We start from the raw sequence: 20067 nt of genomic DNA on the forward strand, positions 1-20067 counted from the left end.
CGTACTTTTTGGATAATTTTTCAAAAAAATATGTAGAAAAATTAATTGTATGTTTTACAAAGAGTTGTGATTGTTCATTGTAACGGTTTTTTTTGTAAAGTTGCAACTGTTCATTGTAGAGTTGTGTATATTCGAATATTCGTACCCAGGGGCGGATGTACATTGTAGTAAGGTAAGGCACGTGCCCTATACTAACTTTTAAAAATTTGCAATTGATACATATCATAATGTATTTTAGCTCAGTTGGAAAAGTTTGCCCCATGAAATATCTGGGAGAAGGGTTCGATGCCCCTTATTCCATTTTTTCTAAACGTTTTGTTACCTCCCCACAAGTTTTTATGCTACTAAAGAATTTTTTAGTAATTACATATGGTAAGTGACCCATATAAGTTTTTCCCCTCGATCCGCCGTACCTTTTGAAATCTATATATATTTATCTGTTTGAACTGTTTTCATTTTTTGCCATGACACAAGATAATATAAAATTTTAATCTCAACAGTTTTTACAGCTTTCTAAATTATTCTCTAGCATTCATTCTTTTAAAAGTAAAGAAATTCCTCATATATAATAGCAATCCGAATAAATGCCACCAAAAGTTGTGTTTTTCAATCGTACATTTTGATAGACTCCTTGATGAGGATCTATTCCCAATGACACAATTTTCAAGCTTTTAGAGTGGAATGGACGAAATGATGATGAACAGTGGATTGAACTTTGGTGATGCAGCAGAATTGATAGATGAATGGCGATGAAAGTGAAAGGATTTTAAGGGGAATGAATTGTACTTCCAAGAGAGATGAAAATCTCTTAGACTACATGCTTGAATATATCTTAGATATGACACACTAAGAAATAAACAAGTTGAGAAGATATTACGCACTCTTTAGATCAAACAAGTAAAAAGAGAAGTTTTTGATAAAAATGTTTGATGAATAGCAAATGAGAAATACATAGTGTTTAAATAGAAAAGAGAGGACGAAGGAGAAGAGGAGAGAGAAGAAAGATATGCTAGAGCATGCACAAGGTTGAGCTCATGCAAGGACATGAATAATTAAATTTATTCATTACAACTAGTTCAATAATTCTTGATAAAATATTTCTATATTATAATATTTTAAACAATGTTTTTTTTTAAATTGCGTTTATTCTACATAATATTTTTTGTTATAAGTTTTTTTTTTATGGTTGTGTTTTTAATAACAGTTTATGTTTAATGATTATGTATTCAAACTATTCTAGTACATTCAAATCATTTCATATTGTATAATTTTAAATTTTAATTTTTTTTTAATTTTTTTTAAATATTTCCTAGTTATAATAGAAATAAAATAAAGATCAGAACACACATATTGAAAAACAAAGAGTACGTACACAAGAAAAGTTTCAAGAAAAAAAAGAGTTCACAAGAAATACAAATGAAGCAAACCAACATAAATTCCCTATCCACTTCGATCTAGCACGTTAAATAGGCAACCAGCAGAGCAAACGTATGTATCTGAGGTTCCAAGCATCTTCAACATGATGGGATACATACAACGCGACTTACACCATCTGCAAAATGGACGAGTGACACCATTATTGAGAACCACCACAAATGATCTGCTTAAAACCTGTATTGTGGTTGTTGGCATGAGCCCTGAAAAGTCTCCCACCACACAATCTATATGCAAAGTATCTTGGTAATCTTTACATGTGTAGAACCATGTCCTTATATTGGTTTCTTTTCCACAAATGTCACACCAGTGTTTACCATTTGCCTTTTTGCCATAGTATAGTGAGAAAGGATGATCGTCATCAGTGCAATGCTTTGCCACTTGGGGTAAAGTGGCACATTTGAAATCCAATACAAACCAACAGTCCTCTTCAATGCAAGTGAGCACATGGGATGCTAACTTGTTGCAACCAGTGCATTCTCTTTCTTCATCTTGTAAAATGTAATATAACGGATGATGGGGATGACTTGGATGGAAAAATGGCTCAGAAATTGTTCCGCACAGGACATCTAATACCTTACCCTCACGCTGGTACCTGAAACCATTAGACATTCTATAACAAGCATCACACTCAAAAACATTGGTCTCGCTTGTAACTAAAGTTAGTCGTTCATTGTACAACACATGCCATATCTTTCTAGGAAATTCAGCGCAGGTTTGGTGTAGAATGAAATCACAATCAATACAGCTGTAGAAAGATTGGAGACCAATGGGATAGGTGCATGCTCTACACCGCTTGATCTCCTCCCATCTAAAACCATTAATATGGAGTCTTAGATAATGCTCTATGTGACTGAAGTGTTGTATCGTTGTGTTGTCTATTACCACTTGTAAAGTTTCTGTGTCTTCAGGTACTCCGTCGAGTTCTTTCCCGTTCCACACATCTCTTCTAGTAGCACATCTAGAATGAACGAAATAGTCAGGACAGCTCTGACAATAATAACCCCCATAACTCCAATCCATCTTCTGCCGGCAAACTCCACAAGTAGAATTTATAACACCAATAACAGAAGTGCGAGAAATGCGGTGATCGTGACGATTAATGTTTATGAGGCGTGGAAGGTAAAGACACTCTTGGTGGATCATGAAACCACATAGAACACATATGTAAGGGCTTCGATCTCCCTTCAACCCGCAAGCGTTACATGTAAACGAATCGAGTCTTGGGAGAAGAATGAGTTGGTGATCATGAGCTTTCGAATCCCGCATACTTTCTGGTGGTGGGTTTAAAACACAATGCATATCCAAGGTGAAGTTGCACGAAGGACAATGATAATATAATTCATCAATCTCTCTTCCGCAAAGACGACATTTTCCATCAGAATAGTCTGGTGGTTGACCTGTCTTGAGCTTAAGAGGGTGTAAGGGGTGGTAAGAGTGGTTTACCTCTGACAAGTGTTTTGCCTCCGACGGATTCCATACGCAATCCACATGGAAGGCTAAATCACACTCATGACATTTGTAAGGAAACCCATTACCAGCCTGCCCACATTTAGCTTTACAATCGAAGTCGATCCGCTTCTTGAGAAGAGTGAGCTTGTGGTGATGCGTCTCGGAAATGTCAATAAACTCTGGTGGTGGGTACTTGGCACAGTATAGATCCACATCGAAGTCACAGATCTTGCAGCGATAACATTGATCCATGTCTATCCTCTTTCCACATAAATCGCAAGAATGACTAACTCGTTTTATCCTCTCTCCACCTACAAGCTTGAGAGTGTGAATGGAGTGACACGGGTGCTCCATATATTTAGTGGTCTCGTCGCCACATTTCTTGTGGACGAAGAAATCGCAGCATTTGCAATAGTAGCCATCATTGATAGCTTCGAACCGTCCACAACAGTCACCTTTCCTCAGATCATTCCAAGGCATCATTAGATGGTCGTCAAACAACGGTAGTGACACTCCCTTACAATCCATTGTCGTGTATTACGAGAATGTGAAGAAGAAGAAGAAATTTTGGATCTGAAATTTCAAAGCTATATGCCTATATCTCTTTCTCAAAGTCTTCTCAACTTTCTCTCTTTCTTCTCAAAAGTCTTCGTTAATCTCAAAGATGATGCTCTGATAAAAATAACAACAAACAATATTGTTTAATGACTTTTGCTGGTCTTTCTTTAATAATAAAAATATAATTATTAAAGTAATGTTAAAAAAATGTATATAGAATTATTAAATAAAAAGTTATCATTTTAATTCGTTGTAAATTGGACGCAAATGCCTCTACGTGAATAGCAAATCTTTTAACAATACTCTCTCTCTCTATTTCATAAAGTGTGCCGATTGGTGGATGAATTTTGCACACGATTTAAATAAGATAAGATAATGAAATTTGAATGAAACACCTATAGTAAAAACTAAAAAACTTATCTTAATCAAATGAATGTTAGTCTTTTTCTCTAAAGGGTCGACAAGAATCGCCGATTGGTGGATGAATGTTGCATTAATGTTTTGAACAATTCATGATCAGCTATTTAACAAACCTTGGAGTAAGCTCCAAGCTCGAACCAATGGATCCACTTGGCATACTTCATTACCCCAAACATTCTGCAGATTAAGTCTTGATGTATCTATCTCCACGCACTGTTCCCTCTCCAAATGCGCAATCATTTTCATGTCCATTGAGCTGGCGGCAACTTCCTGCTTAAACCAAAACAATGAAGTTGATCTTAAGTAGAAACCGAGTACAGTGTGTATCAATACTATTAACTTGGCATAGAAACACCCAGTTGTGCAACTAAGGAAATATTATACCGAAAGACATGCGCATAGCGTTTAACTAAGCATGCCACCTTATTTTGATGCGTCGTACTAGTCGTACTAGTCTTATATACTCATTAATATGAGTAATCTACTTGATTGCAGACCTGCCCACCCGACTAAGCTTAGTAAACTTAATAGTACGTAGCAATATATTACTGTTTATTCCCCCACACTATAAAACCAATCTGAGACCTGAGAAAAACATCAGTAAGTTCTGTTGACTATCCAGGTATGACCGTTAAATGTTCAGGACAAAATGAAAAACCAGTATCAAGGAAGATAAATGAGGTTGAACATACCCATAAGGGGCCGCTAATGGCATTTAGGATCAACCACTTGAGGAACGTATCCTCTGACTTGGCGAGAAGTTGATCTGAAGTAACAGCAACGGTGATATCTCGAAAGAGTGTGTCAATCTGTGATCCACTGCACTTCATCACTATTCTCTTGTGAACCCGAACAATTTGTTCAAGATGGTATACTGTTGTTTCCCGGGTGCTGTCTCTTTTAGTCCACTGTGCCACATCAATATCTTCTTCAGGAAACGCTTCGTGCAGCCTAAGAATTGTAAACGCTCTTTCCCCACTCGTCCAGCAAAGATAAACTGATGATCCGTCATCTAAACCAGGAAAAGTGAAAAACCCATGAAAAGAGAAAGAATGGAAACATCACAGATTATTAACTAATGTTTTAATGGACAAGTATGTTATCTATATGCCACTGGAAACTGAAGAAATACTACTCAGGAGCATAAAATGAGTCTAAACATCCGTTCAGTAACACCAAAGATTATGTAAACATAAACATATAGACTCGTACACGGTACACATCTTTATATGTTTTATTCTACCTTGCAGCATTACACACATACACAATGCTTAATACGAAGCTCTTACGACGATGTTAGTCATATATCGACCGCTTGTATGTCATACATAATGAAGACTGAATAGGACAGCAATTCTAAGAAATAGTACCAGTTGGATACAGTAATATGATAAGACCTTTTTCCAACTGTAGAAGATAAAACAAACGTAATATCTCTGCAAATTCGACTCAAACTTCCCTTTTTGGTGACATGCTCTAAGTTATGCCTTATTCTAATCCTTGCTAGAGTGCCCTAGAATAGAAGATGTGACTTACCTACCACAAATCCTGCAAGTGGTATATCAAAATTGTTCCTACATTCGTTTTCTGAGGGATCATCAGATCTCGTTTGGAGAATCAGAAGATAAACTGAAAGAACCTGTTGCTTCAACATATCAGTACATATAAATGTAAGAATTAAAACAACTTTGCTAATCCAAAATAATATTACCTTGCAGGCAGACTTTATTTGCTGATTATCCTTGTTTCCTGAGAATGAATTACAAGCAGGACCAGCAAGCATGCAAGGTACGTATTCCTGAGGTGTGACTTTGGGAAGACACAAAGCAGCTTGCTGAGCCGGTTTCTCTAACTGCCGACCATCCGGTGCCTTTCGAGAGTTTATCTTGATAAATGATGCTGACGTCAACACAAACCTGTTATCCTCTCTACAGAAACAATAAAGCAAGGTATTGAAGATGAGTTTGCTACTTAATGAAAAGCTAATTAAGCAATTGTTGTTATTTAGATATTATACCCTGTTCCAAGAATCCGGTAGAATGTTGCACTCGCCCCAGGGCCGAATCCAGTGAGATATGAATGCCTTCGAAGTGGACCAAATATCTTCACCTGAAACACATTGTTGATAAGATCAGAGGTACAAGAATACAGACAGCAGGGAGAGTATAATATGCACTCACAATTTGATGATTGACTAGAACATTAATGCAATAGCTGCTTGAAACATCAACGACAGAAGAGGTAACAGCGTCAACTGCTACTACGTCGCCTCTGAAAGACGCCAGATTTCCTTCAGGAAACAAGCTGTTGGAAGGAGGTACCTGAGACGGCTCTGCCTGCATTATCGTCTCCAAGTGAGTACAGCACGAAATATTATTATTATTCTTCCCAGCTGCAAATGGCTTATTAAGTTCTTCCAAGTTCTTGAGAAATACTGAAAAGAGTCCTTTTGCATCATAAGGGAGAAGAAGCGAAACATCTGAACAAGGTTGTGGACTAGAAACATGTTGTTTTTCCACAAGAGATGGTTGAGACGACACCAGAGGATATACATCCACAGATCCATCATGGGTGAGTTCTTCATCAAAAGAAAATTCCACACTCCATAAACGTGTTTCAGGTCGAAAACTGATTTTGTCATTGTTAGATATGCCAGACCGTCCAGCACAAAAAGAATCATCAGTGCCATGCTTCATCAAATAGCAACCGCCAATCTGTAAAGCCTGCTATTAAAATGCAAAAGCATCATTTCTAGTTTATATTATTAGCCTTGTGCAGCATAGCTGTTTCCTGGGAATTCAATGTTAATAAGAAATTAATACTTACATAATAGTTACTGCATTCAGGTATGAATTCTAACAGCACACGCTTAGCATTGAGCATGTTAACACTTTTCTTCTCCTTCAAATTAGACAGAGTTGCTGCTGAGACCAAGCAGTGACTACTAGCACATCTGATGGTCATCTGGCAGGAAATTTCATGTGGCACAGATAATGCTCTTTCCCTCTGTAATCCATTCTTAGTTTTACATCTCTTATGTGGACGTATTTCTTGAGAAGTATCATGTTCTTCAAAATCGGGAGCAGCTGCGTCTTCCTCAGTCACAGAGCAAATGAGTTCCAGGGGAAGGACTATTGCCTCGACGAATACACTAGTACAGTCAGGCATTCCTGGGTGACCCTGGTACAAGATCAATAATCATAACAGTTATGAACTTCTTGTAGCATAAACAACAACATTTATTTCTTTAAGCAAGATAAATAAAATAACGAGACTTGGAGATTGCTAACTAAAAAATGAAACCATACATTTTTTAACATTGGAAATTTGTGGGTAAATAGATGAAACATTTTCCCTTTGAACTCATTAAGATCATGCCTCCAGTCAAGAGAATGGTGCCCGTACACGTGTTTGCAACTTCCAGTACCAAGCGATAAAGAAAAACGCACTGTCAAGGTGTTTTCAATGGCCAATGGAGTGGGATTAACCACATTTCTACAGCGAAAGGAATTATGAAGAAACGGCATGTGGAGCATTGATTCAGGTAGTCCTTCCATGATAAGGTTGTATTCAGAAACCTACATCGAAGAGCGAACATAAGAGGATAAACTGAAGAGTCAATAGGAAAAACTTGGTATCCTCCAACATGCCAGACAGAAAGATAATGCAGTTTGAAGTAAAAAATTAACCTCAAATATCCTGTGCGCATTTCTATCACTTAGAAGGTCTGGAGTCAGAACATCTATGCTGCTAGTTCTGTCATGCAATTGAAGTCTTCCAGAAGATGAGATCTATATAGAAGAATAATGTCACAGCTACATATGGGTATAAATCGAGAAAAGCAAATATCTTGTTATTTAAAAGCTAGTTATATCTTCCAGATATCAAGTCAAGATATATACCCTGTCAAGCTGACACGATGACACTGACATCTCAAAAGATTAAGAAAAAAAAACATTTTTAATGAGTTATTCGATGGCACACTGTATTCATATCAGCTCTTATAAATTGGACCACAGATATGTAGTGGCAGTATTTGAAATTCTAGAAACAAAACCTTTGAGGTCACAAGTAATATACCTTCAATTTTCCAAGCAAGATGACACCAATATCATCACTTCCAAGAGTCTTCGTGTTTGTATGATTGTCTCTTTTCCACGTTGATGATGAATGACATAAGCAATTATTAGCACTAGAGTTTTTGTTAATCTGAGAAAGCAATTCATTCAGCATGACCTTGTAGTGCTGGACAAAACTTGAGATAGGCATTACCTGTTGCGGAAAAGAACGGGTGGAATTAATATCACAAGATCTAAGAATAAGCATGCCAATTAAAAAGAGACTAAAGTCGTTCTATTCTAACCAAACCATACACTTACCAGTTTTAGGTTGCAATCATGAGCTTCACTATTGCATCCACATGACTCATGCATGCAGAATTCAGTAATGATCCCCCCCTGCGTATGTAATGGTTTAATAAAATGACTAACTGATGAGCATAGATAGTATCCTAAGAAGGGTATAAAAGCTGCATATTGTATTAAACTTTGAATTTACCAATTTACCCTAGGTTGAAACATGAATGACGGTATTTGTGACTCTGCATACATCTTTGTCAGTTCATCCTTCTGATAACACCTCATAAAAATGAAGAAGACCATAAAAGTTATTAAAACTTAATGCAAGAGAAATTCGTAAAGCACAGGATCAAAGCAAAGAACCAAGCCTGCTTTCAGTTACCTGACAGGATCGTAAGATTTCCTTCTCTGATGGAATTCCGTTAAACTTCTGGAAGCACGATCTGACAAGTAATGCCCTGCAAAGCATTGTATTGCAGCTATATCAGTCATGAGTCATAAAAAAGAATAAAATCACTAAGTATAGCTAAAATCAATCAGAGAGTAAGATTACCAAAATCTTGCAGGAAAGGACAAAGACTCAATAAATCGACTAAAAGAATTCTGCCGACATGAATCTACAAGACAACTGAAGCACCATCTGGATTAATCTTTGGACATAAGAGAAAGCTTCCAGGATTCACCGATTTATAGCAAAACCTTACCTCGTTTCAAAAGGTGAAAAAAACTCTACTGTGATGCTGGTTTTGAAGCATGCTCCAAGTATAAGCACTTCTCCCCAAGAAGATTTGGTATTTACAAAATGAACATTTCTGATACAAATCTGCACTGAAATTAGTCAAATCAACCATTATCGCCAAAACAAAAGAAACAATCTTATTATTACACACCAAACTGAAGCAAAAGGGGACTTTCTTACAAGGGAATCAGTTCGGATACTGTGGGATCTATTGAGTATCTGATCCGTCAATAAAAGCCATACATCTTCATCCATCTCAACAAGCTTTCCTTTCAAGTACACGCCTTTGACAAATCCAAGGTAGGAACCACAGTTACCTCTCCTATCAACAACAGTTTTCAAAACTATCTGTTTCTTAGAAATACAAGGTGGATGAAGAACAGAACTCTCGGTCGTCACAAAGACCAACAGAGAATCACCTCTTACATAAATCATCTTCTTTTTCAACCCGGAAAGAGCAACATTTCTTCCAACTAGCTTCCTTATCGCAGGGTGCCAACTCGTAACCACTAACCCACAAAAGTAAACGAAAACAGACTTCTCAAAAGCGTGACTACAACCAACCGCAGCATTCTGACTATAAGATTTACACTCACAGGCCATGACATGTACTAAGAACCCAGGAAGATTTACAGAATCACGTGATTCCCCATCCATACAAGAAACAACAGACACAGGGCTGATAGACTCTAACACACCATGTACGCTATACCGTGACTTACGGTCATCGTTTTGCGACGGGAACAAAGAAGGAAGCAATGGAAACGAACCAATTCCAGAACACCGAGAAAGCAAATTACCAGTATCCACAAATTTCCACTTGATAATCTCCAAAAACCCACCACAATGCTTCATAGGAAGAAAATTCCAAGATAGAACACAAATCTTACTCCCAATCGCGCGGATTTCGAATTTAAGGATATCACAGCAGATTGTCATATCACCATCGGAGAATCGAAAGCAGTAACGATTCGGACATATTAGGGTTTTGGATGGAAGAGCTATCGTCCCGACGATAACCGCTGGGTGATTCAACGGTGCGAGAAACTTACAGCTCAAGTCGGAATCGAAGGAACCGGGACGTGAATTAGGGTTCTTAGAGCTTGATTCGGAAGACGAGTGAGAAGCAGCGGAAGAGAATAGCGACGATGCACCGGTGACAGCTCGGCCTTTGTGTACAAGCTCTTTAATCGTGAGAATTATGGCGTTCTCCATTTTCTGAGAATTTTTAGACTCACCGCGACGACGGCTCCGTGGCTCTGCCATCCAAGGGACTGGACTGTGTAATTGTGGTAGTAAGGAAAGAGAGGGTGAATTAAGAGCGCGAACCCGAGAACGGTGACCCGACTTTTAGACCCGACCGGGTTCATATTGAGAAGCTTTTAAACTACATGTCGTTTAGATGTAGCCTCGACGAAAATAGCTAACGTTTTTTGTGATAATCTTAAACACAGGGCCATTTCATACCTGTACACCTCCCAAAAAACCAAATTGTTGCCTGTACAAATTAAGAGTGCCAATTTAGACTTGTATCTTAATAAATTTCAAATTTCATACCTGTACTCACAAAATTGAGCCAATTGCACAGTCCATATTAACAGATTTAAGTCAACTGTTAGAGATGCTGACTTAGAATCCACATGTGTACTGACGTGCCATCGAAAATGCAAAACGACGTCGTTTTGTTATGTTTTCTTACCAAAAAAATATCAAAAATCCACATCCGGTGGTTCAAACTCAAGACCTCACATGTGTTTAGCATATGACATAACCAATTGATCCCACAACAATTCTCAATAGTATCCTACAAATTTATTCACATAAACTTAAGGTGGCATCCATCGAAATCGAAAAAAATTGTAAGAAATCCACACTCTCATGGGTCGAACCCACGTGCTTAGATATAATTAGCATAGGACATAACTAGTTGATCCCACAACAATTCTCGATAGTAATCTACAAATTTATTGATATAAACCTAAGATGGCATCCATCAAAATCGAAAAAAAATTGTGGGAAATCAACACTCCCGTGGGTCAAACCCGCATGCTTAGATATAATTAGCATAGGACGTAACCAGTTAATCCCACAACAATTCTCGATAGTTATCTACAAATATATATGATATTATCGAGTATTGCTCTTCTCTGAATATTGTTGAGTACTTAATAAGGATTTTGTTTACAAAGTGCCATCGCATTCAATTCAGACCTTCTTTTTAATTAAATTCGTAACTGTTCTTATACTTTCACTAGTCTTATTCATAGTAGTAATCAATTTAATGTCTAAAAAAAAAGAGTCCCAATCATTTTATTTTTATTTGAAAATATATTTAATGACTATATTATGCAAAATTATGTTCCTAAGATATTAAGTTAAAATAGTTCCACTTATTTATTTATCGATTAATTAATAGTAATACTACTAGACCTGATAAAATAATAATAATAATAAAGTAACAAAAGACAGTTTTTAATTGAAATATCAATTAGGATAGAGCTGCAATCTGGAGAAGATATTATAAAGATAAATTTATATGATATTATCGAGCGTTGTTGTGGGATCAATTGGTTACGTCCTATGCTACTTATATCTAATCACGCGGGTTCGACCCACGAGAGTGTGGATTTCTCACAATTTTTTTCGATTTCGATGGATGCCATCTTAGGTTTATATCAATAAATTTGTAGATTACTATCGAGAATTGTTGTGGGATCAACTGGTTACGTCTTATGGTAAACACATGTGAGGTCTTGAGTTTGAACCATCGAATGTGGATTTTTGATATTTTTTTGGGAAGAAAACATAACAAAACAACGTCGTTTTGCATTTTCGATGGCACGTCAGTAAACATGTGGATTCTGAGTCAGCATCTCTAACGGTTGACTTAAATTCGTTAATGTGTACTGTGCAATTGGCTCAATTTTGTGAGTACAAATATGAGATTTGAAATGTATTAGGGTACATGTCTAAATTGACACTCTTAATTTGTACAAACACCAATTCGCACTTTTGAATGGTGTCCTGGTATGAAATGACCTTTTACCTGTCAATAGACTCAATAGTCAATACTCAGTGGAATGTCTCATGTTAACATCGATGATCGTGAACTTAGTCATATCAACTCATCGTCACGTATTAAATTGTTGAATTGTTCATGGTAAGTTGTGTGTTTTTTTTTTTTCTTTTAATCTACAACGTCCACAAGTACATTTTTGAATTTTAATTGATGGCACTACGGTGACACTGATAAAAATCACTATAAATGTTATAATTTAATAACATTTTGTATGGTTGTTTTTGTTTATTCCCAAAATATATATATATATATATATATATATATATATATATATATCATATCAGAAAATAATAGTGAACTTGCTAGAAAATACCGAGAGTGCATGGCTTTGCAACACGGAAGACATTCGATTCCACTATTCGACTAAGCCATGGTTTATATATGGATTCACTTACATTTCCATATTTGGATTGCTTTCATCAATATATTACTAAAAGGTTCATGAGACTTTGATCGTAGGCTGTTGCTAAACATATATATAGAGTTTGGATATTTTATCTTTCTAGAGGTGGAGATTTTTTATTGGTGAGTTTTGGAGAGACATTATCTTTGTATGGCTCGTGCATAAGCATTTTCAATTTTAATATTGTCGAAAATTTGGGCTCTCCTATACCCAGATATCCCATTTTACATTGTTAATAGTCTTTTACTCTTTTACTTACGAGAAAATGTCAAAAAACCTGAAGTTATTTTTATTTGGACATTTAATATCCAATTATTTTGAATTGGAATAAAATTACATCAAATAATAAAAACATGCCATTTAAAATCCAGAATAATGAACATTATTATTTTCATACCCACGATTTTTCAATAAAATCAAAATTCCAATTTTACCCAGTTTATCTAATTAATTATTAATTTTTAATATAAAAGTTTTTGGTTTTCTATTAACCATATTAAACCGGAATTAAACCAGGAGTTAATCCAATCCAAAACAATTGTTTACTCATCGGTCCTTCATTGAAAGACGAAGTGATGAAATCATGCCAGTTCAGAAGTAAACCAGAGCCGGTCAGAGAACGAGATTCAAGGCCTTCGTCGTCGTCGGAGATAGGTCATGTTTGTTTTGTGATGTAGACGCAAAATCTGGATTTTGTATCTGGACGGAGTATCTTGATGCAGCATCAAGATACTGTTCGTTTGTGTTTTTTGGTTCATTCATCCAGAAATTGTATCTAGATACATGTATGTTTATTTGGTTATTTAGTATATGTATCTAGATACAAAAAATGAAAATGACCAAAAAGTCCTTTATTTTGTGTTGAAGATGTTAGTGATTTTGGTTATGGATTATATAAAAAAAATTAAAACATTTAAAAATGAATTCATCTTTTATAATTTATAAATACATTCTTATTTCTTTAACTTATATAATTTAAAAATATTTTGATATAACATTTCTAAAATTTTATCAATTAACATCACTTAATATATTTAAATAACACAAAACACATTAAGCATGTATTTCATTTCTAAAATAACACAAAAAAAAATAACTTTTAACTTCTTTAACTTATAACTCTTAAAATAGGATCCAACAAAACCTTATTACAATCAAAATTTTGGTAATCTTATACTTCAAAACAATCATAACTTTGAAGGATTAACTAGGATCCTTTTTGGCTAGAAACGATTACATACCAAAGACCTGAATAATGAAAACATTTAAGTTATGGGATACCACACAACGATCAATCACGGTTTACGGACACCTCCTAGATAGTCTCTTGCCTCTACTCTTCCTCCTTGAGACAAGAGATCCAAGTTCCCCTGCAACAATCAGAACTCATCATAAGCCATGAGATCCAAAAGTTCTCATCAAAACCAAACAAGTTCCCATCAGAAGTGTAGTGCCATAGACTTTTGTGAACCTGTTATAACATCACGAAGTGTAAGCTGTGATACTAATAGGGAAGTTGACGTCCTCTTCCTATCTTTTCAGTTAGAACATCACGAAGAGTCTCCATTGTTCTATCACCAGTTGGAATGTATGGAGTATGTTCAATGTTACCTTCTTCTTCATTTTCTACAGCTTGGTCACCATGATTCTCATAATCATCTACCACCTCCCAATAAGCAAAATCACGGTCTTCATAGTGTGAGTCTCGAATAAAGTTGTGAAGTGCCATAGTTGCTGTCACAATCTTTATCCACTTTTTCAGCTCATACTTAGGATGTTTCCTATTTAAAATCCTCCACTTAGCTTTCCAAACACCAAATGTTCTCTCTATTATAGAACGCAAACTAGAGTGTCTACGGTTAAAAAGCTCTCTAATGCTAGTAGGTGGTCCTCCCCTTGCAAACAGATCAAGATGATACCTAGCTTTACGATGAGGCCCTAGATAACCGGTTCTAGTTGGGTAACCTGAGTCTACTAGATAGTACTTGCCATTTGGTGGATGAGGGAAGGAAGGTTCATGAGTAACACAATGTGTTAACACCTTGGTGTCATGTGCTCTACCAGGAACTCCAACATAAGCAAATATAAATCTCATGCTGAAGTTACATATCGCTAGAACATTTATTGTTGGTTCTGATTTTCTACCTTTATATGCTTCCGCACTATTAGATGGAGGACGTACAGATATATGAGTTCCATCCAAAGCAACAATGCATTTTTCAAAAAAAGGCCAATACCTACCATCTTTTACTAGTTTAGGACTAGGCTTTGCAAACTCACCTCTGGATGGCTTCACTATATCTGCTGCAAGCTTCAAAAGAACCCCTAAACCATCATCTAACTTTCTTTTTATTGTATCCAAAGAATGCTGATATCGTTCAGCTAAGACCCGGACTGTTACATCTTGTGCCATCATTTCAATAAACATTGCTACACTCTCTTCAAGATAGACATGGCATGATTCTTCAAGTTTATATTTCTGTGATAGCACCTGACATAAACTCAGAAACGTACCTTGATTCATACGGAGGATATCAAAACATTGTTTCTCAGACTCATACATAAATTGTTGCACCGACGCCAACCTCCACCTCGATCTGTCCTTTACAACGCTCATCCCACCAATCATCACTCATGTCTATGGACCCATTGGGATAATAGCTCATTCTAGTTCTATTATGAGTCAATTTCCTGAAAGTTGTGTATTGTTTCTTACAAGTATTAAACTTGCTCCTAAATTTTATCCAAGTATGCTTCTCACCAAATGCATCATATTACTTGGATGTAATCGTTTGTTTCCCAGCTTCATTCACTATGTGGTTTCTAATATTGCCTTTTAAACTCTCTTCAAGTCAAAGTTCAAGATAAAACCGGCTTTGTTCATCACTCCATATTAGATTCTAAACCAATCACAAGACACATAAGGCAAAGGCTAAATATAGTAGAGTATAAACACATAAAGCAATCACAAATCAGTCACAAATCAGAAACTAATCACAAGAAACATAAGGCAAAGGCTAAAACACATAAACCAATCACAAATACCATACTAACTACAACTGAAGACACATAAATCGGATCACAAATCACAAACATAAGTAGCAAAGAAGTAGAAGAGGATACTTACATCACTGCCTGGTACAGATGTCATTGTTTACTCTTTGATTGCACAATCTGCAATTGAAATAAGTAAAGTCACAAACCTCATCGTTTCATAGATAACAAATCTCTTAAGAACACAGCTAAATCTCTTAAGAACACAAGCTAAATTCATCGTTTCATAAACACCCAAATGGAAAAAATCAGAGATAACACATCTCTTAAGAACAAAAGCTAAACCTCATCGTTTCATATATATCAAATCTCTTAAGAACACAGCTAAATCTCTTAAGAACACAAGCTAAATTCATCGTTTCATAAACACCCAAATGGAAAAAATCAGAGATAACACATCTCATAAGAACAAAAGCTAAATCTCATCGTTTCATAAACACCCAAGAGCAAAATCAGAGAATCAGAAAAAATCAAAGATAGCAAAACTGATGTGAACAAGAGCTATATCTTACGAGTTCTGTGAGCTTGGAGAATCGGAACCAGAGTTGCGAGCTTCTTCTATGGTGGATAATGAAACCAGAGCTGCGAGCTTCAATGGATTCGAGCTTTTGTGGTTGGAGAACGAAACAGAGAGTTTCTACAATTGAGTTTAGGAGATTTAGGGTTCGTAATTTTGAGAATTAAAATTAGGGGTATTATCGTCATTTACAATTTCAGGATAAGATAACTGTAGCCAAACTCTCAAAAATATCTCATACAGATATTGAAAAATTTTTGGATGAGTTTTTAAAATGGATCCAGATATCTCATCTGGTTTATTTCTTAAGTATCACTAAACAAACAATAATTTGTATCTGCATCCAACTCCTCATACGAACAGAGCCATAGTAACGTTCACGTCGGGGTAGGAGTGAAATGCTCCAAGGAAGTCGCGACGGCGATCAGAGGCGCGATTATTCTGGCAAATTGTCTGTGATTCCGATCTGAAGAGGTTACTGGGGTAACAAGATCGGGAAGCCACATACGGTGCCGTGTAAGGTGGCTGGGAAATGTGGATATGTTATCGTACGTATGGTTACAGCACGAAACCAACAAAATGACTATTAATAATATTGGATCTTTACTCGTCTTGCACTGAATGAATTGTACATTTTGTTGTGTTATAAATAAACAAAAATCAAGTTAGCAAGTAGCTCGCCGCTTGATTAAAGCTTAATTTGTACTCACCGGAACAGAGCTATTATTATTATTAACACTGGCAGGAGATGAGAGGTTTCGATTTAAAGGAAACAAGTTTGTGTTCTTGCTTTGGATTGAGCTGATAATTCTCAGTTGCAGAGATGATTTCTCCAGTTTTTTCGATTTAGGTATTGATTTAGGGTTAATCACAATGAAAAAGTAAAGTAAATTTTCTTTTTGTTCTCTTGAAGATTTGATTTGAAGGTGATCGAAGGTGAGTAAGCGGAGAAGCGATGACGATTAGAGAGAGGAGGAGGAAGAAGAGAGAAATAAGTAGTAATTGGGATTAACCTCCGGTTTAATCCCGGTTTAATATGGTTAATAGAAAACCAAAAACTTTTATATTAAAAATTAATAATTAATGAGATAACTGGGGTAAAATTGGAATTTTGATTTTGTTGAAAAATTTTAGGTATGAAAATAACAATGGTCATTATTTTGGATTTTAAATGGCACGTTTTTATTATTTGGTGTATTTTTATTCCAATCCAAAACAATTGGGTATTAAACGTCCAAATAAAAATAACTTCGGGTTTTTTTTGGCATTTTTCCCTTACCTAAATTGAAGCTTAGTATTAGCTAGAGGTATATATATATATTAGAGAATATTATCAGATCTGCCATATACAGTGACAAACATTATCACCAATGCCACTTTCTCTTCACTCTTTTCCGCCTGCCACAACTATTATCAAATAATCATTATACCCTTTATCTTTTTTATTCAATATTATTAATTGTTTTTTTCTCAGACATAAAAGAACAAAGCTCTCTCTCTTCACGACTCTCGATTTTTTCTCTTTCCATCGATTTTTCATCTTCTTCTTCTTCAATATTAAACTGCCATATGAATCTTTCACTTCTTTGAGTCTCTTGCAGTCATGCAGTCAATTCTACTACGGTCGAATCCTCCGACTGATCCGCCTTTGTCCGTCGTGGCCGGCGAAACATCTGAGACGAGTTCTGAAATCCTCCGTCCTCCGTAGTAGGGAAAACCGCTAGGTCCGGTTCCAGAGTTCTTATACTCGACAATATACAAGCAAAATCGTAGGTCTGCAGATCGCCAGATCTGGTGGACCAGATCTAGCCGGCCAGGTTTTTGTCCATCCCTATTATGTATTGCGTTCTCTTGAGTGGACTTTATCTGTTTGGCCATGTGTTTTATGTCTATTGATAACAATAAAACTTGTCCACACTACATGTCTGCAGATCCCGTGTCTGGTGGACCAGATCCATCCGACCATGTTTTTGTCCACCAATATTAAATTTGTCCACACAGCAGGATCCGGTGTCCGGTGGACCAGATCCAGTCTACCAGGTTTTTGTCCACCACTATCATGTCCTTTGTTCTCTTGAGTTTTAGTGTTGGACCTTATCTGTTTGGTCATGCGTTTTGTGTCCATTGCTAACAAAAAACGTGTCCACATTGTAGGTTTGCAAATCCAGTGGACCACATTCATCAGCCAAGGTTTTTGTCCACCACTATTATGTCCTTCATCCCTTGAGTCCATCACACTATTATGTCCTTCCTAGTGGACCAATTTTTTTCTTTTAGAACATTAAGTCTATCACACTAACATGTATGTTGTCTATCTCACAAGTCTAAAGACGTTCATATTGACATTGGTGGATTCTCGGAAGACAAAAATGTTACTACACATTGAATGTATGCCTCTATGGACCAGTTTTATCTTTGTATTGTCCACTAGATTTTCATTTATAGACCACTTACTTTTTTTGTCTATCCAACCATGTTGTCTGTTAAGTTCCTGATGGACCAATTTATTTTTAAAAAATATTAAGTCCATCAAACTAACATGTTTGTTGTCTATCTCGCAGACTTAAAATTGATGAATTCTCCAAGGACAACCATATTACTGACCTGGAGAAATCCACCAATTTCAATCTCTTTTATATCTAGATGTGTATAAACAATGATAATTATAAAAGAAACAGTCACATCATCACTATTTTTGTTAGTCTCAAAATGCTTGCCCAAAATTTAATGATTTTTTTTAAAAAAAAAATTTCCTTCATGATTTTAAAGGGTATTATAGTATTTTGATCATATGCCATAAAAACAGCAAATGGCATAATTGAGAAGGAAAGAATGAAAGTGACATTTCTCACAACTTTAATTCTGAAAATGGCACTTCTAACAAAATTCCCTAGGTGTCATAATGGATCCAAAATTATGGATCAACTCAAACCAAACCAAGCCAAAAATTTATTGAGTTGATAATTTGAGTTTTAATGGGTTAATGGATCAAAATAGTTTATGGATTTAATGGATTGGGTTGAAATGGATTGGGGTAAAATGGTTAATGAGTTGACTAAAATCAAACCAAACATAGTTAAATTGATTTGAAATACCAAATTAAACCGATTTTTTTATTTAAATGTGTAAACCGGATTGAACCAATAAAAATGAACAAAACCAAGCTTCTTCTTCGTCGAGTCCTCGATTCAAAAACTTCTTCTTCTTCTACTTCGAGTCTTCGATGGACTCAAGCTTGTCAGTTCTCCCCCTTCTCCTTTTGCATTGACGAATGCGGTGGGGAATTTCAGGCTTACAAAGCACGTCTAAAATATTTTGCATTGTCAAAGGTACTAAGCATCACTAACATATCACACTTCCGTTCTTCTACCATTTTCAAAAAGTTTCACTTCACCCTTATGGTGACTAGCCAAAAAATTAAACACATCCAAGATCCACTGCTTTTGGCTTGGTTTGATCTAAACAAGTATTCAGCTAAAGCAAGAGAACTAACCTTTGAACCAATTGATATAAGCCCATTTGAATAAGGGGAAAAAACGTTTCACTTCTGACATTGTTTTTATGTTTTGATATCTGACTTATTTTGCTTTGTGATTTGGGATTTCCAAAATTGTGTTTTTTTTGTGTGTTTAATCTTAGTTGATAACCACATTTTTTTTAATTGTAGTTTAAAGAGTAGTACTATAGAGAAATTGGCGTTGCTAGATCGATTATTCAAGCCAGACACTGAAAGCAACTAGTTAGAAAAAATAAACCGTCCATTTTAATTGATACCAACTTTATACGTTTAATTCCTATATATAGTCACTCAAATCGTAATGATATCTATTAGTTAATATTTTATAACAGCAAAGATATGCAATCACCAAGATAATGCCCATATAAAAAATGATTATATATTATTTGATTTGACCATTTGCACGATCTAAGGAAATATGTTATATTCGCGTGAAACATTAAATTTGATATTTAAATTGAAACCTACTTTATACGTTTCATTTCTATATATAATCACTCAAATCATAATAATATCTATTAATTAATATACTATAA

General features: G+C 35.7%; 3 protein-coding genes across 7 annotated transcripts; all 3 read right to left on the reverse strand.

Moving 5' to 3' along the window:
* Positions 1326 to 3439, reverse strand: LOC104738316. Its single transcript, XM_010458509.2, has one exon. It carries the CDS (start codon positions 3412 to 3414, stop codon positions 1441 to 1443), a length of 1974 nt encoding a protein of 657 aa, XP_010456811.1. The 5' UTR covers positions 3415 to 3439; the 3' UTR covers positions 1326 to 1440.
* Positions 3433 to 10269, reverse strand: LOC104736966 (CST complex subunit CTC1-like). Of its 5 annotated transcripts, XM_010457059.2 has the most exons (17): positions 9142 to 10260; positions 8927 to 9045; positions 8776 to 8850; positions 8605 to 8680; positions 8430 to 8492; positions 8244 to 8321; positions 7945 to 8136; positions 7554 to 7655; positions 7173 to 7442; positions 6691 to 7044; positions 6045 to 6590; positions 5882 to 5973; positions 5576 to 5792; positions 5401 to 5503; positions 4557 to 4876; positions 3978 to 4134; positions 3433 to 3558 (listed from the first exon to the last, which is right to left on the reverse strand). In XM_010457059.2, exons 1-17 carry the CDS (start codon positions 10225 to 10227, stop codon positions 3545 to 3547), a joined length of 3864 nt encoding a protein of 1287 aa, XP_010455361.1. In that variant the 5' UTR covers positions 10228 to 10260; the 3' UTR covers positions 3433 to 3544. The 5 variants fall into 5 exon arrangements, 4 of the variants coding, with proteins under 4 accessions (XP_010455361.1, XP_010455360.1, XP_010455359.1 ...); XM_010457058.2 differs by lacking the exon at positions 3433 to 3558 and having other exon boundaries at positions 3846 to 4134; positions 6045 to 6587; XM_010457057.2 differs by lacking the exon at positions 3433 to 3558 and having other exon boundaries at positions 3846 to 4134.
* LOC104738317 lies at positions 13739 to 14856 on the reverse strand. Its single transcript, XM_010458510.1, has 2 exons — positions 13993 to 14856; positions 13739 to 13813 (listed from the first exon to the last, which is right to left on the reverse strand). The coding sequence occupies exons 1-2, from the start codon at positions 14854 to 14856 to the stop codon at positions 13739 to 13741; spliced, it is 939 nt and encodes a 312-aa protein (XP_010456812.1).

Source organism: Camelina sativa, chromosome 13, assembly GCF_000633955.1.
Source record: "Camelina sativa cultivar DH55 chromosome 13, Cs, whole genome shotgun sequence".
Lineage (NCBI taxonomy): Eukaryota > Viridiplantae > Streptophyta > Magnoliopsida > Brassicales > Brassicaceae > Camelina > Camelina sativa.